The 22,574-nt window shown below is 37.1% G+C and overlaps 1 protein-coding gene across 6 annotated transcripts in view; it reads left to right on the forward strand.

Annotated features, from left to right (window-relative positions):
- LOC149532657 (DNA (cytosine-5)-methyltransferase CMT3-like) overlaps nucleotides 1-22,574 on the forward strand; it is a 323,016-nt gene that overhangs the window by 11,973 nt on the left and 288,469 nt on the right. For all 6 annotated transcript variants that reach the window (XM_089807362.1, XM_089807358.1, XM_089807363.1 and 3 more), the window contains exons 2-3: nucleotides 19,635-19,687; nucleotides 19,945-20,044. In XM_089807362.1, the coding sequence (XP_089663488.1) occupies nucleotides 19,991-20,044 (54 nt within the window). In that variant the 5' untranslated portion in view covers nucleotides 19,635-19,687; nucleotides 19,945-19,990. The remainder of the gene's footprint in view (nucleotides 1-19,634; nucleotides 19,688-19,944; nucleotides 20,045-22,574) is intronic.

The raw sequence follows: 22,574 nt of genomic DNA on the forward strand, positions 1-22,574 counted from the left end.
CATGTGAAACCATGTCTTGCGCACATGCTGGCGTCAGCACACAATTGTCCTCTATCACTGTGTAACTGTGAATCTCTTCATTACATCTCAAATGAAAGATAGCGATAGATCATTAGAACTCTGTTTTCCAGTACTTTGTTTCTACACTGCTTCTAGTAAATCAAGTGTAACTTCTATAGACCATCGACTCAGACTTAGTCCTCTTAACCACGTCATTAGGACAACCTCAGGAACATGTCCTCCACCATGAATCATCTAAAACTTTCTTAGCTTTTGCGCATCATATGCTTACTGACTACTATTCTTCCAGTCTTTACAAAATTGTTGCTATGTTGACATCAATGACAAATACAGTCATGAATGCAACATATCAATACTCTTCAATGCTTGGGACACTCCCCCAATGTAGTATCATTAGTATTCATGCTAACATAGATTTGGTTGATATTGATGTCATATTGGGCATCTAGTGGATGGAAACCCTTGAGCAGTACACCCAAAGTTTCAAGAGGATGGAATTTTGATTCGAGATGGATGGTAAGGTGTTGCTAAGAGGAATGTCAAATAAAGGATCAAGGGAAGTCACAATCAAGAAGATGAAGGCCATTTTAAAACCCGATATGGTCCCAAATGCTACAAGTAAAAAAATGATAGTCAACACTTTACCCCATTCCTTAGATAATTGGCAGGCCCATCTATTGGTCGAGTACTCCAAGAACACTTTTGCATGTCAGTTGATGGATGGCTGTATACATGATGAAAGATACCAAGTTATGATAATATCATTTACCACGACGATAAGATCTACTTGGTAACTGACTCAAAACTGAAGAAGCTGATTACATAAGGTTTCCAAGAATTAGATTTTTATTTGCTTGAGGACAAGCAAATTTTGGGACAAAAGGACTGTAATATTCCCGTCATAAAATAAATATTTAATCAAACCTCTGTAAATGGGCCGATTGATTTAGTATATTTAGGACCCATTTTCATTTAATTGCTTTTGTACATATGGCCATTGGCTATCTTTGTAAACCATCGGGAAGTTTCTCTGAAGGGTATTTAAGTACGACATGTAGGTAGTAGTATGTATGCGATTTGGTTTATTCTTTTTTGTACTATGAATTCTCATTGGGATTCTCTGGATTTTGCCATTTTAGAAGTGAAAGATCTTCCCTACTTGGCTCTCTATGCTTTTAGTAGATCCAACCTCACCCTATTCCATCTTTGTATTACTTGCTCAGATCTAGCAAGGCCGCACACTATCTTTGTTTACAAATACATACATCTATATTTCTGTGATTGGATTTCAATATTTATATTGGTATTAATTGGCATTTCTTGCGAATACATTCACTTGTTCCGATATCTCCGAGTAGACTCCTCGATAGCCCTCTATGACTCCCATACATGTTCGTACATCTTCCAAACTCCACCGTATAGATTGCCCTTTCAGATTGTGTGATCATCCCAACCATTATTGTACGACTCCCTATCTCAACTGTACGACCTCTCATCCCTTGCTACCATATGGCTTCCACTACCACTATACGGTCTCCTTCACTCCACCTTAACTTGCTCAACTCTACCATATGACCTTTCATGAACAACCTCAACACTACCATACGGCCTTTCATATTATGCACCGAGACTCCATATGGCTCCCAATTGTGCATTTGAAGAATACTTGATAGGCTAGGGAAGCAGACCATTACAGATGGAGGGAGGACTATAGAGGGAGGTAGTACGGTGGATGGATGGAGGGGTACAGAGGGAGCTAGTACTGTGGATGGATGGAGGAGTATAGAGGGAGGTAGTACGATAGATGGATGGAGTACGGAGGGAGGAGTATGGAGGGAGGTAGTACGGTGGATGGATGGAGTATGGAGGGAGGTAGTACGATGGATGGAGGGAGGAGAACAGTGGATGGATGGAGAGAGGATGTTACATCCCAATTTTTGCCCTAATTTCTTCTTAGTTAAAAATAGCCATTGAACTAGAATAATTTTTCATGTTCAAGTGAAGTTAGTCGTTGTTTCATCATGGTAGTTATAGCTGTTGTTTTATTTATTCATGTTCATGTGAAATTGAAGCAGTTATCTTAAGGCGTTGTGCTAAATGAATATAGTTTTTAGCCATGGTATTCATGTGAAATGAATATAGTTTTTAGCCGTTGTGTTCATGAGAAATGAAAATAGTTTTTTTTCTAACCGTTGTTCAAATCAGTTATTATTTATGATGAAATTCCTAACGATATTATTTGGCAAATTATGAATTATGAAATTGATGTTTTTTTTTGGCGAGAATGATTGTTTTGAAAGTTGCAAGATAAAGACTCGACAAGGAGGGGAAGCATTACGAAATGAGGTCATACGGAAATGGGATGATCATGTGACCTAGTTATTAGGAATATTAGGTTTGATTAGAAAGTCGCCATGGCAAGATTGTTAAAGCTTGACAACAAATTTCAAAGTGGAAAGTTACATGAGCTAAAAATAATACAAGATTTTAAAATTAAATAAAAATTCTTACCTCTATTTATTAAATAGTAATATCATTTAATATTATATCATTATTTTGATTAAAATTACAATTAACTATTTGCAAAGTGGCACTATTATAATAGGATCTATAATACAATAATGTCACTTTGTATACACTTAATTATAATCTAACCAAAATAATAATATAACATTAAATTATATTAATAAAACTTTTTCACTTTTTTTTTATTCCAATGATTCATATTTCAAATCGATGGAATTTCAATCGCATAAGAGTCTTGTAACGACAGAAGTTGAAAAGCCATTCAAAATCTTTTTATATGTTGCTTTTGTCGTTTTCAGACATCACCAACAAGATATCCGTCTGTTCATGGTTCTGCCATAGTCTCAACACTTTACTATTTTGCAACCCGAGTGTGTTTATCAGAGAAAGACTATTCACCTTGTATCCTGAGATATTTGTCTCAAACCCCTTCTGCTCTCACGTTTATCACTCTATAAAAACCATCGACCAATCTGCAATTACCATTATCACCTGCGATATCATCCTGTCTTGCTGCGATAATATATTCTCTGAAGCTTCCATGAGATCATTTTTGCATGTTTTGATCTTTGGTCCCAGCAGATAACAGAAGAGACCGCTCAGCAAGATCCAGTAACCCGTGTGCATAGCCAAGCCAAGTAAGGATGTGACAAATTGTTTTTATCTTCCAATTTTTACTCACATTTTGCCCTTTCTGAGTCGGGTCGATTCTAATATAAGAGTTGCATGTATAGTATTGAGTCTTGTTGTTACCATACGCCCAAGTTATTTTAGAATGCCAACAGAACTTGTTTAAATGGTTGCTAATGAAGTAGTTGATGTTATGCCAACTATGGATGTAATAAAACTTTATGTTCTCATCTTAATCAGTATCTGATATTACTGTTTGCCTTTATTTAATTCAAAAATACTTTGAATATAGATTAAACCTTTATCAAACCACGTATGTCTAAAATCTGTAGATTTTGTCAAGAAATGTTCTGTTCTCAAATAAACAACCAGTATTAATGATTTACTCTGAATACCAAGGAAATTCTGAGAAGGTAGAGTCTTAATCTCATAAATAGATGAAACGGTTCAGGCACCAAGAAGACACCGGTCTAAAGATCTGTTGATGGTGCGAGGTGTAGATGAATTTGATAAAAGAAAAAACAAAAATAATATCAGTATATGATAATAAACAAATTAATCTAATGCAAGTAGCTCATGTTATTCCACTTTGATAATTAGTTGTCAAGCTGAGTGATGGAGATCGGGTTATAAAAACCCACCTCTGAAATCCCTGGCCAGGGCGATAAAAGGCGAAATTGCCACAACAAAACAATCACGTTGTTGTCCTAAAGCTTCAGTTATTCAACCGAATAGCTATTGGGACCTCAACCCACCTGAGTACTCCGATGACTGGATCAATGAATGTCCCAAGCCTGACCTCGGGGTAGGGAGGGCCGTTCTATTAATTTAGAACTTGTGGGGATAAGTAAAAAGGTCTGCGGTTAGGAGGTTAAGCCTACGATAATGCTTCTCCTCTCACCAAAGTTAGAGCTTGGACAATTAATTGGAAAAGTCTCTTCAGTAAATCAGTACGTATCTTTGTTTTAAGTTAGTGTTCTTTACTTTTCAACTGAAAAATTCTTTTCCTAGAAATAGATGTATCATAGAAAGATAATATGGTTCTTTTTAGCACGTTAGATGCAACTTTTCATTTCAACAATTCAGATTAAGGTTAAATATCAGCATTTAGATTTAATTCCCATATTAGATTAGGTTTACTCTTTAAAAATAGATTAAATTTAAAATTCAGTAATTAGAATAGATTTAGTTTCAGTTTAACTTCAGTATTTAGTCTAGATTGAATTTTAGTTTCAGCTGATTTTTTTAATTTATAATGTAAAAAAAGAAGAAGAAGAAAGTTGTTGTAGAAAATCCTGATGTTAGAGAGGAGTATGATGGATGAAAATGTTGTATGATGCACAAATTGGGGGTGTTGCACATAGTTTAGAAAGAGAATACAAACTTAAATGCAAATAATATTAGAACACCAAATCCATCAAATAAATGCGAATCATGAATAGACATTGAATACGTATAACTTCCAATTAATACTCGCAAACAAAGATGGTGCTCTGATTTGCCAAATTTGAACAAAGTTTTACAGGCGACAGAATAGGGTGATGGTTGAATCCCACCAAAAATGGAAAGCCAAGTAGGGAAGATCTTCCACTTCCGAAATGGTGAACAATTGCAGAACTCCAATAGGAATTTGAAAAAGTACCCTTCCTACAGGAAATCCAAATCACATACTAACAACTTTCTACATGCTGCACATAAATACCGTTTGGACAAAATTCCCAAGGGTTTACAAAGTATGCCAACATGAAAAACAATTGCAGATAATTAATATGAATTGGGCCCCTTTATTAATTAAATTAATTAATTAAATAAGTTCTTGTGATATTATTTAATTCTTAGGACCATTTAATTGATTAACTTAATGAAAATATTTTATAAAAAATTAGGGACATTACAAATCCTCACTACCCAAAGATTGCTTGCCCTCAAGCAATTCATCATCAAATGATTTGCTCACTGTAGCTCTAGGGTCCTAAACCAAGTGCAGATAATTGTATCTACTAAAGCCTTCATGCCGCATCATGATTACGTACATGCACTTTGATGTAGGCAAGAAAAGAAATGTCCATCAAGCTTTCACTGCGCCACTTTGATATAAACATGGCCATGCCCAGACTCATTAGGATACCATTGAGACACCTCGATGATCAAATCCAAAGCCTTCATATCATCATGCTAATAAATTTCTTCAGGAGTCTCATAGCTCAGGTGCAACTTGTAGTTTCCATAAGGATGCCCCTCACACAAAAGGTGGCAAGCATGTATGCCTCATGCCCAGCCAAAGGGTAAACTCCATATACAATCAACTGTAAAGATTGCTCATGCAAATAATCTTTGATCAATTCCGCATCACTAGGAAGTTGAACAACTATTGGTAGAGTCTGCTTATTCGAAGGGTTACTGGTAGAACTCATATTTTCATCAAGTTGATCATTGAGTGTTGGTTCAGTGATATTTGTGCAAGTGTCTTCTTCTAAAATCTTTTCCTTATGGATTCTATCTTTGTAGTAGATGATTTCATTGACTACCTTGTATCGATCATCCTAAATGTCACCATCCATCAGTTTGCATGCAAAAGTGTTCTTGGAGTATTCGACTAGCAGATGTGCCTTTAAATCAGCTAGAAATTGAGCTAGAGAACTTATGGCATTAGTGGGTGCCATAGTGTGATCCATGTCCAAATTTACAATTCTCCCAACAGGGTTGCATAATCACCATCTCTAATAACACTGTAATGTTCCTTGTCCGCATAGAGAGAGGAGTTCGGTGGAGATAGAACCGTACGTTAGATTTTTGTAGGTATGGAGGGATTTATGGATGGTAGTGTACGTATGGTGGAGAGTGCCTTAGTACAGTGGCTGGTAGCAGGAGGCCAAAAATGAAGTACATAGGGGATGGAACTGTATGGAATATGGAATATGAAAGATGGAATTTCGAATGTGGAACATGGAAGGTGGAATTTGGAATGTGGAACATGGAAGATGGAATATGGAAGTGTATGGAGGGGTACGATGGAAGTGCAGGTAGTACGGTGGATGGAAGGAGTACGGAGAGAGGTAGTGCAGAGGATGAAGAGAGGTGTACAGAGGGAGGTAGTAAAGTGGATGGAGGAGTATGGAGGGAGGTAGTGCAGTAGCTGGAGGGAGGAGTACGGAGGAATGTGGAATATTAAAGATGGAATATAGAATATGGAATGTGGAATATGGAAGATGGTATTTGGAATGTGGAACATGGAAGATGGAATATGGAAGTGTACAGAGGAGTACGACGGAAGTACAGGTAGTATAGTGGATGGAAGGAGTACAAAGAGAGGTAGTGTAGAGGATGGAGGAGTACAGAGGGAGGTAGTATAGTGAATGGAGGAGTATGGAGGAAGGTAGTAAGGTGGATGGAGTACAAAGGGAGGTAGTACGATGGATGGAGGGAGGAGTATTGAGGGAGGTAGTATCATGGATGGATCGAGGAGTATGGTTGGAGGTAGTACAATGGATGGATGGAGGAGTATGGAGGGAGGAGTATGGTGGATGGATGGAGGGAGGAGTACCAATGGAGGGAGGAGTATGGTGGATGGAAATGTTACACAGTACACAAAATGGGGGTGTTGCACGGAGATTGGAATGAGAATACAAACTTATATGCAAATAATATTAGAACACCAAATTTATCAAATAAATGCCAAGCATGAATAGATATTGAATAGAGATAACTTCAAATCAATACTCGTAGACAAAGATGGTGCTCTAATTTGCTTGGTTCGAGCAAAGATTTATAGGCGATGGAATAGGGTGAGGGTTGAATCCCATCGAAACTGGAAAGCTAAGTAGAGAAGATCTTCCATTTCCAAAATGGCGAACAATTCCAAAACTCTAACAAGAATTTTCAAAAATACCCTTCCTACAGGAAATCCAAATCACTTACTAACAACTTCCTACATGCCGCACATAAATACCTTTCGAACAAAATTCCAAAGGGTTTACAAAGTATGCCGACGCGGTGAACAGCTATGGATAGTTAATAAAAACTGGGGCCGTTCATTCATTAAATCAATTAATTAAATAAGTCCTTGTGATATTATTTAATTTTTAGGACCATTTAATCAAACCTAATTAAAATCTTTTATTAAAAATTGGGAACATTACATCAATACCCACTCTTTTGGACCCAATGTACTGAAATTTCAGTTTTGCTTGTTTTAAGAGTCTAATTAGCCCTATTTTACAAAGCAAACCTATCATAGAGTTATCCCCAAATCTTGTAACCTTTGACAAAGTTGTATTATACTTTTAATCAAAGGATTTTACGATTAATTTAGACTCTCAAGATTTCAATTTGCATGAAAACCCTCACAAAATGCTTGCCAAAACTATTGCTTCCTAGTTCTCACTCCTTCAATCACTTGACTCAAATAAAGTTGCTACACCACATTTAGGACATGTCCATCTAAAATCCAACATAAAATAATACCCTTGTTAAGATAGTTCTCCTACTGCAATACCTTAGCCATCAAATTCGTGCATTCTTACTCTTATCCTTCAATCCACAATGATTGTTACAAGATTTAAGAATTGGCGGATTAACGGATTTTTTGATGATTGATTGATTAACAGAGAAACAAATGTGTTCCTTATAAAGAATTACAAGGATGTTGTTTCTAAAAGAAACAATGTAGATTGAAGATGAAATTAGGAACAAAACTGAAGACATGATAGGAAACATTCCTATCTAGACTGAAAGACGAACTACAGACAAGTAGTTGACCATTATAGAAAGTATTTAACTAAGGAGATAATATCTTAATAAAGATATTAAAGATATTATCTTAATAGTGATCACCCAATCTTATCAACTTCTCTACATGTATATGCTTAGTTTCATAATATACATGTCAAATTATGACCATTCTACGAGAATCAGAACAAAATATTCATAGAACGGTCATTGGATTTATGAAATGCTAAAAAACTGTCAAAATAATTCCTTAAATCTGTAAGCAGCAAAATGAAAAAATATGATATGTTTGGATTCTTGAATCACACTCAGGATAATATAATGGTTAATCCTTATTCTCCAATCATCAAAGTGCCACAATCCAATGAGAACAACTATACAACCATGCACTTCCAAAAGTATTTGCAGAAAATAGTACTTCTATTACACCAATGAATCACGGTCCATACAATTGCTTCACCAATCGATCACCCCTGCCTTGCGTATACCTTGATCAGGCTGTATATCATGAAACTCAACTCCTCCAACCGATTCTGATTGGTTTGGATCATTAAACTAAACAAAACTCTCTGATTTACACAAGCCTGCCAAAACCCCAAACTAACCATTATATTTCAAATTTAAATTTTGGAGCTCCTAACATACTAACTTCTAGCCCTTAAAACCTATTACAATTGGGTTCCTGAATCATTATTGACTTTCTTACTGCTAAACATCCTACTAGATCCTCATGACATCATGTATCACTGTTTTACAACTTCTAGTCCTATGGTCCTTACCAGGACCATTAGGACAATTAAACATGACATTCATTTTATTACAAGGGAAGGCCATAATTGGCTTAAGTACACCATAGTTGGGTTCATTTGACCTTGAAATACAATTTGTGAATCCTTGTGTCTCCCTCCCTAAAAGAATCTCTTGTCCCAAGAGCAAGGGGTGTTGTCTGCATTCCAGTTGTTCTCCTTGATGGAATCCTGCTGCTAAGCTTTATGTCAGGCTTCTGTTGTAATAACAACTCCTTTGAAAAAAGTCTTACAACCTGCATGAAACTTAAAAGAAAACTTAGTAATCAAAACATTATGAGATGTACCCTTTAAGGAACATTCTGTGACCTCCTGCTGCATTGCCTTCCTTGCTTTTTTAATGCCTTCATGACCCCTTCCATACTGAACACTTAAGGTGCGACTTCTTCCCTTTTTCTGCTTACCAATAGGGCATTCAATAGACCCCATTAATACACTATAGTTTCCACCATTCTCTACTCTTCTTGACTAATTTCTGAACTCAGAATTATACTCCCACTGTCCACTGTCCATTACTAGGCCTATTCCCTTCCCCCGATCAACGGATGATGTTCCTTGTACCTTACTCTGCAACTTGACATGCTGCATACCCCCCCAAACAAATTATACTGAAATCATTTTCTTCCTAAATCAGCAAAGATGCGAGTTTGAACCTTCTTGCATCCTTATGCACTATGTATTCATTGGCGTATCCATTATGCAAGGTTTGTCTGCTTTGCTGCCAAGGTCTGCCTAAAATTAGGCGTGCACAACTCATAGGTATTACATCAGATAAAATTCTATCCTTATAATCCCCAATAGAAAAATCAACATATGCTTGTTCCCTAATGAGGAGACGACCCTAGTTGCATGGTAAGAGTTGTTATGAGGAAACTTCTTCAAATTCAATTTGTTGACCATTTCATAAGAGACTAGATTATCATGTGATCTTGAGTCTATAATCAATTTACAAACTTTACCTTGGCTCCTTCAGCAAGTTCTGAAAATGGATACCTTTGGCCTGGTTTGTTCCTGTAATGGCCCTTTCCTGAACATAAGATACTCTCCCACTTCAGTAGGACAATCCACCGCATGGTTTGATTCCTCCTTTTTCTCTCCTTCTTGTGCCAAGTTTACTCTCCTTTCATTATCCTGGCTTTGTTTCTCCAACTTAGGACACTTGAAAGATGGGTGCCCACTTCACTACAATTAAAACACCTACCTGTAATCTTCCTACCCCAAATTTGTCTCCACCTCTGTAACTCCACTGTATGACGTGTAAACATTTCTTTGCATCATTACTGCTTTGTCCTTGCTGTTCTCCACTAGACCTGTTACCTCTGTCGCTATTTGTGTTTCTTCTCTTCCACCACTTCCTTATCTCTCTTGTTTACTCATCACCCTCTTTTCTACTCTGATAGCTAACTGAAAACATTCACCCAAAGTCTTTGGTACACTCAGACCAATTTCATCTTGAAGATTGTACCTTAGCCCATTGATATACCGAGCACTTTTTTCATCTTCATCTTTTATGTGCCCCTGTAATATTAAGCTTATGAATTTGCTCAGTGTAGGACATCATATCCATGTCCTTTTGCCTCAAGTTCTGTCTCATCCTCTTCACATGAATTGTATAATCTGATGGTAGAAGCTGTTCTCTGGTCAAATTCTTCATCCTTGCCATTCTTAAAATCTTTGCGAAGTCTTCAAACTCAAAATAGTTATACAAGGCATCTAACCACACTAGGACCTCTTCACTATCCATGCTCAATTGGTAAATTGTTAAGTCAACATAGGTTCTTCCTCCACCATCTTGTACTTGCTTTAAGGATCCTTAGAAATTTCCTTTCCTCGAGATCTTCTTTTCAACATCAAGTTGTTCTTGACCTGCTCCCACATGTTCTTTTTCTTCATTGTCTTCATATGCTTCTTGTTTCTCTCTTCTCTTATCTCTCTCCAAGGTGTCTATTCTTGCTTGGAGTGCTTCTCTCTCTCTCTCTCTCTCTCTCTCTCTCTCTTCTCCATTGTCTTTGCTCAAAAGGATGAATCAATTAGTTGTTAGGACAAGGTATAAAGGGAAGATTGTTTCCTTGGGTAGAAGTATCACATTATGTTGCATTGATGCAACTGTGGATAGAGGATGCGAATTTGATTAGAACAAAGAAGAGGATTATGTTGAGAACTTCAAAGGAACTATATTGGGAATTAAGTTGTAGGTTTGGTCAGTTCACTACTTAAATTTGTTATCTTGAAGGTCTGTTTTGTAAAATAGTGTCGAAGCAATTTGGACTATGGGTTCGGCTGTCTTCCTTGTGCTCCTAATAGGGCTAGAATCTTTTGACAGGGATTCAAACTCTCCTAACGAGGACTATATGTACTGATTGTATTGTAATTGACTCTTGATGCAGGAGCATCCTACACTTTCTTGCAATCCTGCATGTTCGACGAGCTTTGGTTTTTGGTTGTGGACTCGGTCCTCAAAGAAGTGGTGCTCGGTCATTGTTGGGCATAGTTTATGCCTGGGAGCTTGGCATACTTTGGGAGCTCGACATACACTATGGAGCTCGGCATGGTCTTGGAGCTCAGCATACACTATGGAGCTCGGCATGGTCCGTGGTGCTCAGTTTGCACTGCGAGCTCGGTGATGCTTAGGAGTTTACTAGTGCTCGGCTTGGTTTTGCAGACACTTGGTTTGGTCTTGGTTCCTGTTGGTGTCAAGTTGTTTGTGATTTGACTTTTTGGCACTTAATTTTGTATGGGTATTTAATTTAGTGTTGTAGCTGACTTGTGGCTTAGTTCGGTATAAGAAGGAGTCTTGTAGAGTCTTTTGGAAGATGAGTTATTACAGCTTGGAGAAGGGGATGAAGCGTAGATGCAAATTTTTTAAGAGCTAGGACTGTGGCTTAGGAACCAGAGGATTGCTTGGTGGACCTGAAGGTACAAGTGTGGATTCTTCTTGGTGTTCTTATCCAGTTCTAGATCTGGACTAGTTGGAATTGGTGTGTGGTAATTGGATCTTGTGGGATCTTGCAAAACTAGTATTGTAATTGTTGTTTGTATTTGGCCTTAATTCGGAAGGCCTTACAGCCAGGCATATTGCATGTAATCAGTTATATCTATGAATAAAGAGTTTTGATTTGGTATTAGATCTTGCATTATTGCTGTTGTGTTGTTGTATTTCCGCTATGTGGTTGTTTGCTAGGGGTTTGGACATCTCCTTTGGAGATTCTTTTGCCTTGCACTGTGTCAACTCCTAATAGGATGAATTCTTTCGCAAGGAACTTTTATATTAGTACATCATATTGTGGGTTCCATCCCCATCAGGGTTTTTCCTCTGAGCAAGTGTTTCCCTTTTTAACAAATCATTGTATATGTTCTATCTCTTACCATTGTTCACATCATTGGTTATTGAAGTTGGATTTAAGTTATAGTTGGCATATAACTGATTCACCCCCACTCTCAGATGTATTGGTGGACTTTACTTTCTAAGAATTGGTATCCAAGCATCAAGTCCTTGATCAGGAAGGGAGATCAATGGTATTCAAGAAGGAAAGTCCAAAGTTTGATGGAGAGAATTATGACAATTGGAAGGTCAAGATAAAGACTCACTTGCTATGCATAGGGATAGACTACTGGATGGCTACAAGGATGCAGAAGGCAGTATTAGAAGAAAAAAAATCTAGACTCTTGTATTGCTGAGCAAAAGGAACAATTTATGTACAACATGTATGTTAGAGAAGATTTGATCTGCACTTTTAGAATCTGAATTTGTTGAGATAAAAGGTGTACATCTTGCTTATGATATTTGGACAAGGTTAAAAGCACTTTATGAAGTTGATATTTGGATAAGAGGCCTGAAATGAAAAGATGTGACTCCCTTAAACATGAGACATAAAAACAAAAATCTTATTTCATTTCGAAGGGGAAAAAGAGGAAGATAAAGCATACATAGAGAGAGAGAGAGAGAGAGAGAGAGAGAGAGAGAGAGAGAGAGAGAGAGAAGAAAACAAAGAAAGATTAATTAATTATTAACAAAAGGATGTCTCTTGCTAAGAAGATGCAATCATTCAATAACAAGGATATTTAATTTCCCAAAGGCTCGGAATAGGAAAAGCATATATTTTTAATACTTTTTATGAGAGGAATTAGAACGAGAAAGGAGATTATAATAAATATATTAATAGTAAGTTGAGATATATATGAGAACTGGTTTATATATATATATATATATATATATATATAAAATAGATAATAATAATAATATAATTAATTATATATATATGTACATTATAAAGATTATATATCGGGGGCATATAATTGAATTATATACTAAGAAGATTTAATATATTTGAAATATAAGAATTATTATACATATCTATATTAATAATTATTAATAATGAAATTAGGGGCACGAGTGTACAATGCCTCTCATTTGAGAGGTCTTGGTTCGAGTCTACTCAAGCATAACATATAATAATAATTAATCTCAACAAATAATAGATAATTAATAAATAATCTGGGCTTCAGCCCATTACCTATAGAAAAAATTAATAATAATGAGATCAAAATCATATATTTCTTATGTTATATAGATATTTACATTTATTCAAATAGTAATATATACTTGGCTATTCCTTAATCACTCAATAATACAACTTAGAGGATAGGGAGTTTGTGAAGGAAGATGCAGAATAATTCGGTCACATCTTGGGTGGGCCTCAAAATGGGTAGAAACCTTGAGGGAGTTTGCTTGTAGATTGTCCTGTGCCCAAGTCATAGTGTGCTATTGATTAGGAGAGGAATAAGGAACTAGGACTAAAGTATTTATTATAAATTAGTAACTTCTTTTAGTCTAATTTAAATGTAATGTTCTGGGCGGAAAGTATGTCGTACGACGGAGATAGTAGGGGTGTAGATGGTGTGCAAATTAGGCTGTACGGTACAGATTGAGGGTTGTATGACAGCATGTGGAGGGCTACAGTACAGTCAAGTTGAGGGAGAGAGTGGAGGTATGGTGAAAGATGATTTGGAGGCAGTACATTGTGCAATCAGGAGGCCGTACGGGGAAAGAGGAGGGCCATACGATGGCTTTAGAAGGGCTGTACGGTGGTTGGAAATGGCGTAGGGGGGTGATGGGAGGTGAAGTTGAGCCGTATAGTAGAGGCGATCGTACATAGTGCCTAGAGGGGGAAGTTTACTTGGCTGTACGGTGTGCCTAAAGGAGAAAGAATGGGCCATACGCTGTGCCTATCGGAGAATGGACAGATGAGTAGATAGCATGAAGGGGTATGGGAGAATAACCAGGTAGGCCGTACAATGGGCCATACGATGAATGGAGGAAACGAGGTAGGTACGGGGTGTGGGGAAAAGAATGCGGGGGAGAGTGAAGGCCATATAGCTGAGTGGGAGCCGCATAGGAATGTTCGGATGCCATACGGAATAATAATGAATGCAAACTCAAACACAAGAAGATTAGATACAAGATTAGAGACTTGAACAGAATAATTCCTCCCATATATATCGAAAGATGGTGCTCTGATTTGCTAGATCCGAGTGAAGTAATACATGCAACCATGGAATAGGGTGAGGGGTGAATCCCACCAAAATTGCACGAGCCAAATAGGGAAGATCTTTCACTTTCAAAATGGCGAATTATAGGGAACTCCAATAGGAATTTGCAGTACAGATAAATATAATCCAAAACATACTAACTACAACCTAAAAGCCGTGCTTAAATACCCGTTGGGAAACTTTCCAAGGGTGTACAAAGATAGTCAACGGCGATACAAACTACAAAAACAAAAATAAAAATGGGTTCGAAATACATTAAATCAATCGGCCAGTTAGAAAAGTTTAATTTATTATTTATTTTATAACGGGAACATTACAATCCTCCCATTCCAAAATTTGCTTGTCCTCAAGCAAATGAAAGCCTAGTTCTAAGAAACCTTCCATCATCAGCTCCTTCAATTCTAAGTCAAGCACTAAGTAGATCTTCTTGTTGAAGTAAATGATGTTATCAATAACCTTGTATTTTTCATCGTGTCCATAACCATCCATCAACTCACATGCAAAAGTGTTCTTGGAATACTCAGCCAATAGATGAGCCCACCACTTATCCAAGGAATGAGATGAGGTGTTGAATATCTTGTTTTTACTTGCAATGTTTGGGGCTAAATCTTATTTAAAAATTGCCTCCACCTTCTTGATTGTGACTTCCCTCGATCCTTCATTTGTCATTCCTCTTAGCAACACCTTCTTCCCATCCATCTCGAATGAAAAGTCCATCCTTTTGAAACTTTGAGTGTACTGGTCAAGAGTTTCCAACCACTAGATGCCCAAAATTATATCAGTATCAACCAAATCTATGACAAAGAAATCATCTGCTAGGGTATAGTTTCCCATGGAAATTTTTAGCCATGGGATCACATGAGTGCAAGGTAACAAGGTTCCTCCTACAACTTTAACCTCAAATCCTCTGTGCTTAACTGCGTGCAAGCCTTTACTAGTGACCAAAAATGAATTGATGAAATTGAGTGTGGCGCCACTATCAATCATGATTGGGATTCGTTTTCCATGAAGTGTGCCGCGAACTCTGAAGATACCACCTACAGTCGGTGTAGTGAGGGTAGCAATGGAACCCCCTTTTTATATCAGGGCATTTATTCTCTCTTGCTGGGTAATTTCTTTGTCAGTCGCTGCAGGTATTTGTTCTTCGTCGTCATCAGGCATCACCTCAATGTAATGAATCTTTCCCTTCTCGAGGCAGGATGACCAGGACCCCATGGTTCTTTGCATGTGAAACAGAGCTTTTTCCTCTGGAGTTCTTACCAAGAATCTTCATCAAACTGAGGTTTTTTTGGAATTGGCTCCTTGTCTTTGTCTTCTTCTAGGGATGGCGTTGGTGTAACTGTGCATGAGTTTTGGAGGAAGATGCGGCCATTTCACCCACCTTCTTAATAGCTTCATTGAGTGTACCTGGTTGAACCCTTTGATCCAGCCTCTCAAAGGCTCTCTCAACCCATCCATGAATAACACAATTTGACATCTTTCAGAGATGTCTGTGACTAATACAGACAACCTTTGGAACTCAGTGACATAGTTGTCTACCATGCTTGTTTGCTTTAGCTGAGCTAGATCTTTGAAGTTTAGCTTAGGATCCTTCCCATCGAAATGATCAATGAGTCTCTCAGTAAACTCAACATAAGAGGTCACTTAGTCATGACCGAGAGTGACCAGTCCATGATGGCACCACTCATGCACCACTCCTTCCAGATGAAGTGCTGCGAACTTGATTGCTTCCTCTTCGGGCATTGGATTGAGTTGGAAATAGGTATCTGCCTTTAGGACCCACGACTATGCGGTAATGACTCTAGATCCATCAAATGGCGATAAGTTCACTTTTTCGATCTTTCTCCTGAGATCATCATTAAAATAACCGCGATTTCCTTTGCCAGAATATCTCATTCTTAGATCAACATAGTCTCTGTAAGATATATCTCCTTCCATATTTGTATTCCGTCAATCTTCCTGAAGTTTTTCTTGCATTTCCTCAAAAGTGGCCTCTCTTCATTTGTGTGGTGCTTCTGTCTTTGGAAGAAAGATGGGTATCGAGGGTTGAGAGTGAGAAAGTTGAAAGTTTGTCCTTCTGGAAATAGAATCGTCGCTATGCCCATTTTGTTCTCCTGTTGTCTTTCCCTTGGCCAATTTTTGTAGAGTTTCTTGCATAAGCCTTTGGGTTTCATTGATTTGCATTTGATTTTTGTTCAGCTCTCTTAAAAGATTCATGAGTTCTGTTGTAGAATCCTAATGATCTACCATTCTATCAATAGGGTTATTTCATCTTCTCCTTCAAGTATAAACTTGCATTCACTTCCACAGGTAGGCAAGATCAAAAGCTTTGATACCATTGTAATGTTCTAGGCACGAAGTTTACTGTACGATGGAGATAGTAGGGGTGCAGATGGTGTGCGGATTAGTTTGCACAGTACAGATTGAGGGTTGTACGACAGAAGGTGGAGGGCTATAGTACGGTCAAGTTGAGGGAGAGAGTGGAGGTACGGTGAAAGATGATTTGGAGGCCGTACATTGTGCAATCAGGAGGCCGTACGAGGAAAGAGGAGGGCCATACGATGGCTTTAGAAGTGTCGTATGGTGGTTGGAAATGGCGTACGGGGGTGATGGGAGATGAAGTTGAGCCGTATAGCAGAGGTGACCATACGTAGTGCCTGGAGGGGGAAGTTTACTTGGCCATACGGTGTGCCTAAAGGAGAAAGAATGGGCCGTATGGTGTGCATGTAGGAGAATGGATGGATGAGTAGATAGTGTGAAGGGGTATGGGGGAATGACCAAGTACGATGAATGGAGGGAGGAAACAAGGTAGCTATAGGGTGTGGGGAAAAGAATGCGGGGGAGAGTGAAGGCCATACGGCCGAGAGGGAGCTGCACAAGAATGTTCGGATGCCACACAGAACAATAATGAATGCAAACTCAAACACAAGAAGATCAGATACAAGATTAGAGACTTGAACAAAATAATTCCTCCAATATATGCTGAAAGGTGGCTCTTCGATTTGCTAGATCTGAGTGAAGTAATACGTGCAACCAGGGAATAGGGTGAGGGTTGAATCCCACCGAAATCGCATGAGCCAAATAGGGAAAATCTTTCACTTCCGAAATGACGAATTACAGGGAACTCCAATAGGAATTCACAGTACAGAGAAATATATCCCAAAACATACCAACTAAACCTACAAGCCGTGCTTAAATACCCGTTAGAAAACTTTCTGAGGGTGTACAAAGATAGCCGATGGCAACACAAACTATGGAAACAAAAATAAAAATGGGTCCGAGATACATTAAATTAATCAGCCTGTTACAAAAGTTTGATTTATTATTTATTTTATACCGGGAACATTACATTAAATGAATATGGATGTATGTTGTGTTTTCTATATATAATATTAATACATGACACACACACACACACACACTTATCTATATACATCCTATTCTTTTAATCTCTTGGTATAGCTCCTTATAGGAAAGGTTGGTGTTGTGTAGTGAGAGGCAGAGTAACTCCACAAAGGGTAGGTGAATCCCAAGATGGGATAGGGATGGGGTCCCAAAGCCTTGAGGGAACCTATCATAGGTTGGTGTCAAGAAACCTACAACAAGTAAATCCACAATCTTTGGAGGGTTAAGTTTAGGAGAAGCAAGGAATCAAGGCCTAAATATGTTAACTACCAAATGTATTATGAACTATTCATTGTTTTGTTCAATTGAATTGATTTAGACAGGTACTAATGTCTGTTAATCATTGGAAATTTACAGCCTCCTAGCTGGGGACATTACACCATTTTCTCGTCTTACTAAAAGATGTAATCCATTGGATACCAATTAGTGTGTTTGTATCACCCAAGTCCACAACATAGAAATCATCATTGACCATATGGTTAGTGGTGATTTTTAGTTTCAGAGCCTTTGTTACATACGATAATTGACAACCATCAATGACCATTACTTTAAACCATTCATGTTCTTTTGTTGAAGGCCTTGTCTTCTGTTGAAGGCCTTGCTTTGCCACCAAGGCGGAATCTATGAAATTGTGGTTGCTTCACTATCAAGTAGTATCGTAATCTTTTGTCATTGTAATATGCCTCAGACCCTAAAGGAGTTGAACCTTGGAGTTTCTGACATTGTAGAAATTATGCCATTTTTCTCTTTGGTTTGCAAGAGCTCTTTTTTGTTTTGTTCCTGAACTTGATCAATCTTTTTTTTCCTTCATTATTGGCCCTTACTTTAGTCTTGTTTCTCCATGCTTCATTGCATGTAATTCCTTTCTTTAGTAATATCTACTTCTTTGGTGTCTTCCTTGGGTACTTTCTTCAGACATGGAAGTTTTGTATACTTAGGACTTTTAATTGTACTAGATTCTATATATTGGTCCCTCTTGATAGCTTCTTGTGAGTGCTGGGATTGAGAGCCTTGACCCAACCCCTAAGAGGGTCTTTCAATTCATTTAAAGACAATGTCAATCTCCTTATGGATATTCACTGACCAATACCAAAAGTCTATTTTTGGCTATAGACAAAATTAACTTGTTAGTCTTGTTTATTTTATGCTTCATTGCACTTAATTCTTTTCTTTAGTAATATCTACTCTTCTGGTGTCTTCCTTGGGTACTTTCTTCAGACATGGAAGTTTTGTTTACTCTGGACTTTTAATTGAAGCAGCCTCCATATATTGATCCCTTTTGATAGCTTCCTGTGGATGCTGGGATGGAGATCCTTGACCCAACCCCTAAGAGGGTCTTTCAATTTATTTACAAACAATCTAACTAATCTCCTTATGGATATTCACTGACCAATAGTGAAAGTTTATTTTTGGTCATAGACAAAATTATCTGCAGAATTTTTTCCACAGCTGCCAAATAATAGACATCAATGAGTGTTCTTCATGGGGACATCAGCCTCCCATGTGTCTAGGACACCTATATGAATTTTATATCCAATTTGAGCGGTTAGTATTCCCACAACTTCTGTTAAGATGCTTTCATCCCAGTTTAGGCTTTAGGAATGTATCAGTGCTCATCAGTCTTCAAGAGATCATTTTAGTGAATGTATTAGCTGACTCTACTTAACTTTACCCATTTGGAACCTGTTTTTAAAATGATAAACAAGTTATAAAAGAAAATTTTATACTGTTTTCTATCTAGAAGATTCTTAGCGTATGAGTACCATAGAAAATGATTTTGCTTGTCCACATCATAATTGACCCAATTGATTGTTGGTTTCAATCATGTAATGCAGTTTCCTTTATCAGCACCATGGGCTACAAAGATCCAGTTGAAATGCTTAAATATTAGTCAATAAGAATATGTTTTTATTATTGTTATATTTCCATTGATGTGTTTATCTTAATTTTCTTCCACAAACATTGCAGGGAAAGCGCACAAGGCCTGTAAACCAGACTGCTGATGGAATTTCAAGAGAAAGGTATGAACTATCCTAAATGTTGGGTTGCCTGGAGCATCAATCTAGTTCCATATCTGCAAATTGGTCAAATGTTGCTGCTATAATTATTGTTTTTGCCTGAGTGTATGAACTTGTTGATCTTTTTGACCTCCTCTGAAGGAATATATTTCTTGAGATTATTTTAGCGCTTGGATTGGAGAATATTGCAGCTTCAATATATTATAGTTGCATGATGTTGGAGCTATGTTGTAACTTAATAAAAATTGACCTGAAAACAGAGGAAAGGAAAATAAAGTGGTTGCTGAATGCATCGCTCACTATTCAATGGCAGATGTGAACGGAATTATTTATGAACTCGGAGATTGTGTTCATGTTAATGTAGGTTTGAAATTAGCTCCCTTTGCATCTTTGTATTTTTTGTCACTTAACGTTCTTAGTGATTTTTAATGAACAAAATAGTTCTAAGATGGATTCATCATGCCATTATGGACCAAACATTAGTTTTGATGTGTTTCTTCCCTAAGGTATGGAATTGTTGGCATGCTCTGTTGTCATATTGAATTGTCTCATGTGAGATGTCCAATTGTTTTGTATGCTCTTTGAATATTCACAATGTTACTCATATCTTTTCTTTCTTCTTCCTCCCTTTACATAACAATCTGAATGTTTATGGCTGGAGCCAATAAGACTGGTAGAATTTTTTGGATTCATAAGCACTGTAAATATAGTCTTGATATATAAAGTTTTTTCTTCCTTGTACATGTCGAAGCAAGGTTTTTGATAGATGCCTATTTGTGCACTACTCCTTTGTGCTTGTTATTGTATGAAGTAACTCCATTTTTTATATGCATTCCCTATTGCTATGTGTAAATAAGAGCAAACACCATGTACATTTAAGAAGACGAGAGGATCTACCTTTGAGAATTCTAGACGTGAGAAAAAATCTTGTGAAATTTGAGCTATAATGCACTTGAAATCCTCAACTTCAGTATCAATTACAGTCTTAGGCAACCTGGGAACATATTCAATCCTAAATCTCAGGGATTTCTGTCCCTAAGATCTGTAACACAGCTCTTTTAGAAGCCAGGTTGGGCTACAAGGGAAAAATATACCCTAGGGACTATGAAATCCTATGGGTTTCCGTTCAAATTTTACAATTTTAATGAGGAATCCAGATATGCAATAATATTCAGACTTTGGTGCAATGAAAGATATGCTTTGGAATTGTTCTCTGGTCTGTGATCACTTTGCTATGGAGGGTAAAACACAATTAGATCCTTTGATGGATCATACAAAGAATCACAATGATGTAGTATACATAAGTTTAAAAATGAAGAATAAGGTTGTGCGATAGACTTTAATCCTTGCATTATAGAAACTAGAAAGCATTATTTTATTTTCAGTTAAGAATATTTCAGTGCTGAAAAGTCATTTTTGACTTGAAATTAATTCTTAGGCTGTTGTAAAGCATGATTTGTCTCTTATGATTATATTTTATCTTTCTATAATGCTTGAAATTGGCTTGTGGCGAGTTTATCTTTAAGATTTTCCAAGATTATCTGTGTATGAGGAAAATGTTGCTGGGTTTTAATGACTCATATAAGTTTTAGAATATTCTGTGTTAGAGGACACTGTTATGAGTTCCTGGCAGGTTAGATATAGAAACTAGGATCCATTGAACCTTATCACTAAATAATACTGATTAAGAATGTATATTTTGCAATGCAATTTAATTTGTCATATGGGTATAGTAGCAGTGTTTTCAAGTTTGACCTCTCAAATGTGGAGTGTAATGCAAACCAAATATAACTTTTCCTAGGAGGTAAAACCCCTTTAGACAAGCACATTTGATGTGTCATAACATGCATTCGTTCACATTGTTCTCTTACATCTTAGGTATGCAAGTGCAATACATAAATATGACACTAGAATCAAATAATTAAAATAACAGCAATTAACAACTACCTATGTATGCCAATAACAGTAATAAATGGGTGTAGGTTGTACTGACTTGATGATTTCATAAGTAAGAACAGGTTCATCCTTGTATAAGTTTGTCATAGTTACAACCTCTTGCACTGTGACAAAATTCAATGTTTATACTCAACTTTCTCTTGTTTGTCCTCATGTTTGATCATCAATATATGTAAAATCAATTGAATGTGGTTTTTCCCCTTAGTTTGCTTGGCTGTTAATGTCATAGGTTTTGTTCTTGATTAATGTTTTTCATAGGTTGAAGAAGGTTGCGGCTACTCTAAATTAAAAAACCATCAATTATAGACATGTTTGGTCAAGACATTTTTACCTCAAGGGCTTGGATGGAGATTCATAGATTGACTTATCCATGGTTATCTATCAAACACTACTTCTCTTTATAGTTTGGGCTTTTCCATGGCCAATGTGAATTCTTTTTTTTCCATGTTCTTTCCTTCTAGCCCATTTTGTGGTTGTTTGTAACTCCTATTCCATTTTATTTGTTTTTATTTGTAACCTGGTTTGTCTAGATGCTTGTCGTACTTGCTAGAGGCACTTGTTTCCAACTGGAGCCAATGTCGGTACATATACCAAATGTAAACTCTTCCAATTCTTGTGACCTCTTTATTGCTTTGGCTCCTCTTAATCCAGTTATGATATTTGATCAAAAATTTCTTTTAGTGGGTCCCCATGTTCAATTTGTGCTTGTTATGTTTTTCTTTCCTACATTTTCTTTATTACACATCTAATTGTCAAAAATGTCATTTCTAAGAGTGGAGGACTTTGTGCCAAGTTTTTATGGAGGACTTCATGTATTGGTTTCAAACTTGGGCTTTAGGCTAGATTCTTGAATTCTAAATGCGCAAAGTTGCCCAAACTCATTTCTTAGACTTGGAGACTTGACAATTGCCACAAAGACCACCCAAAACCACTA

Source organism: Cupressus sempervirens, chromosome 10, assembly GCF_028749045.1.
Source record: "Cupressus sempervirens isolate cs-2001-9-10 chromosome 10, ASM2874904v1, whole genome shotgun sequence".
NCBI classification, from domain to species: domain Eukaryota; kingdom Viridiplantae; phylum Streptophyta; class Pinopsida; order Cupressales; family Cupressaceae; genus Cupressus; species Cupressus sempervirens.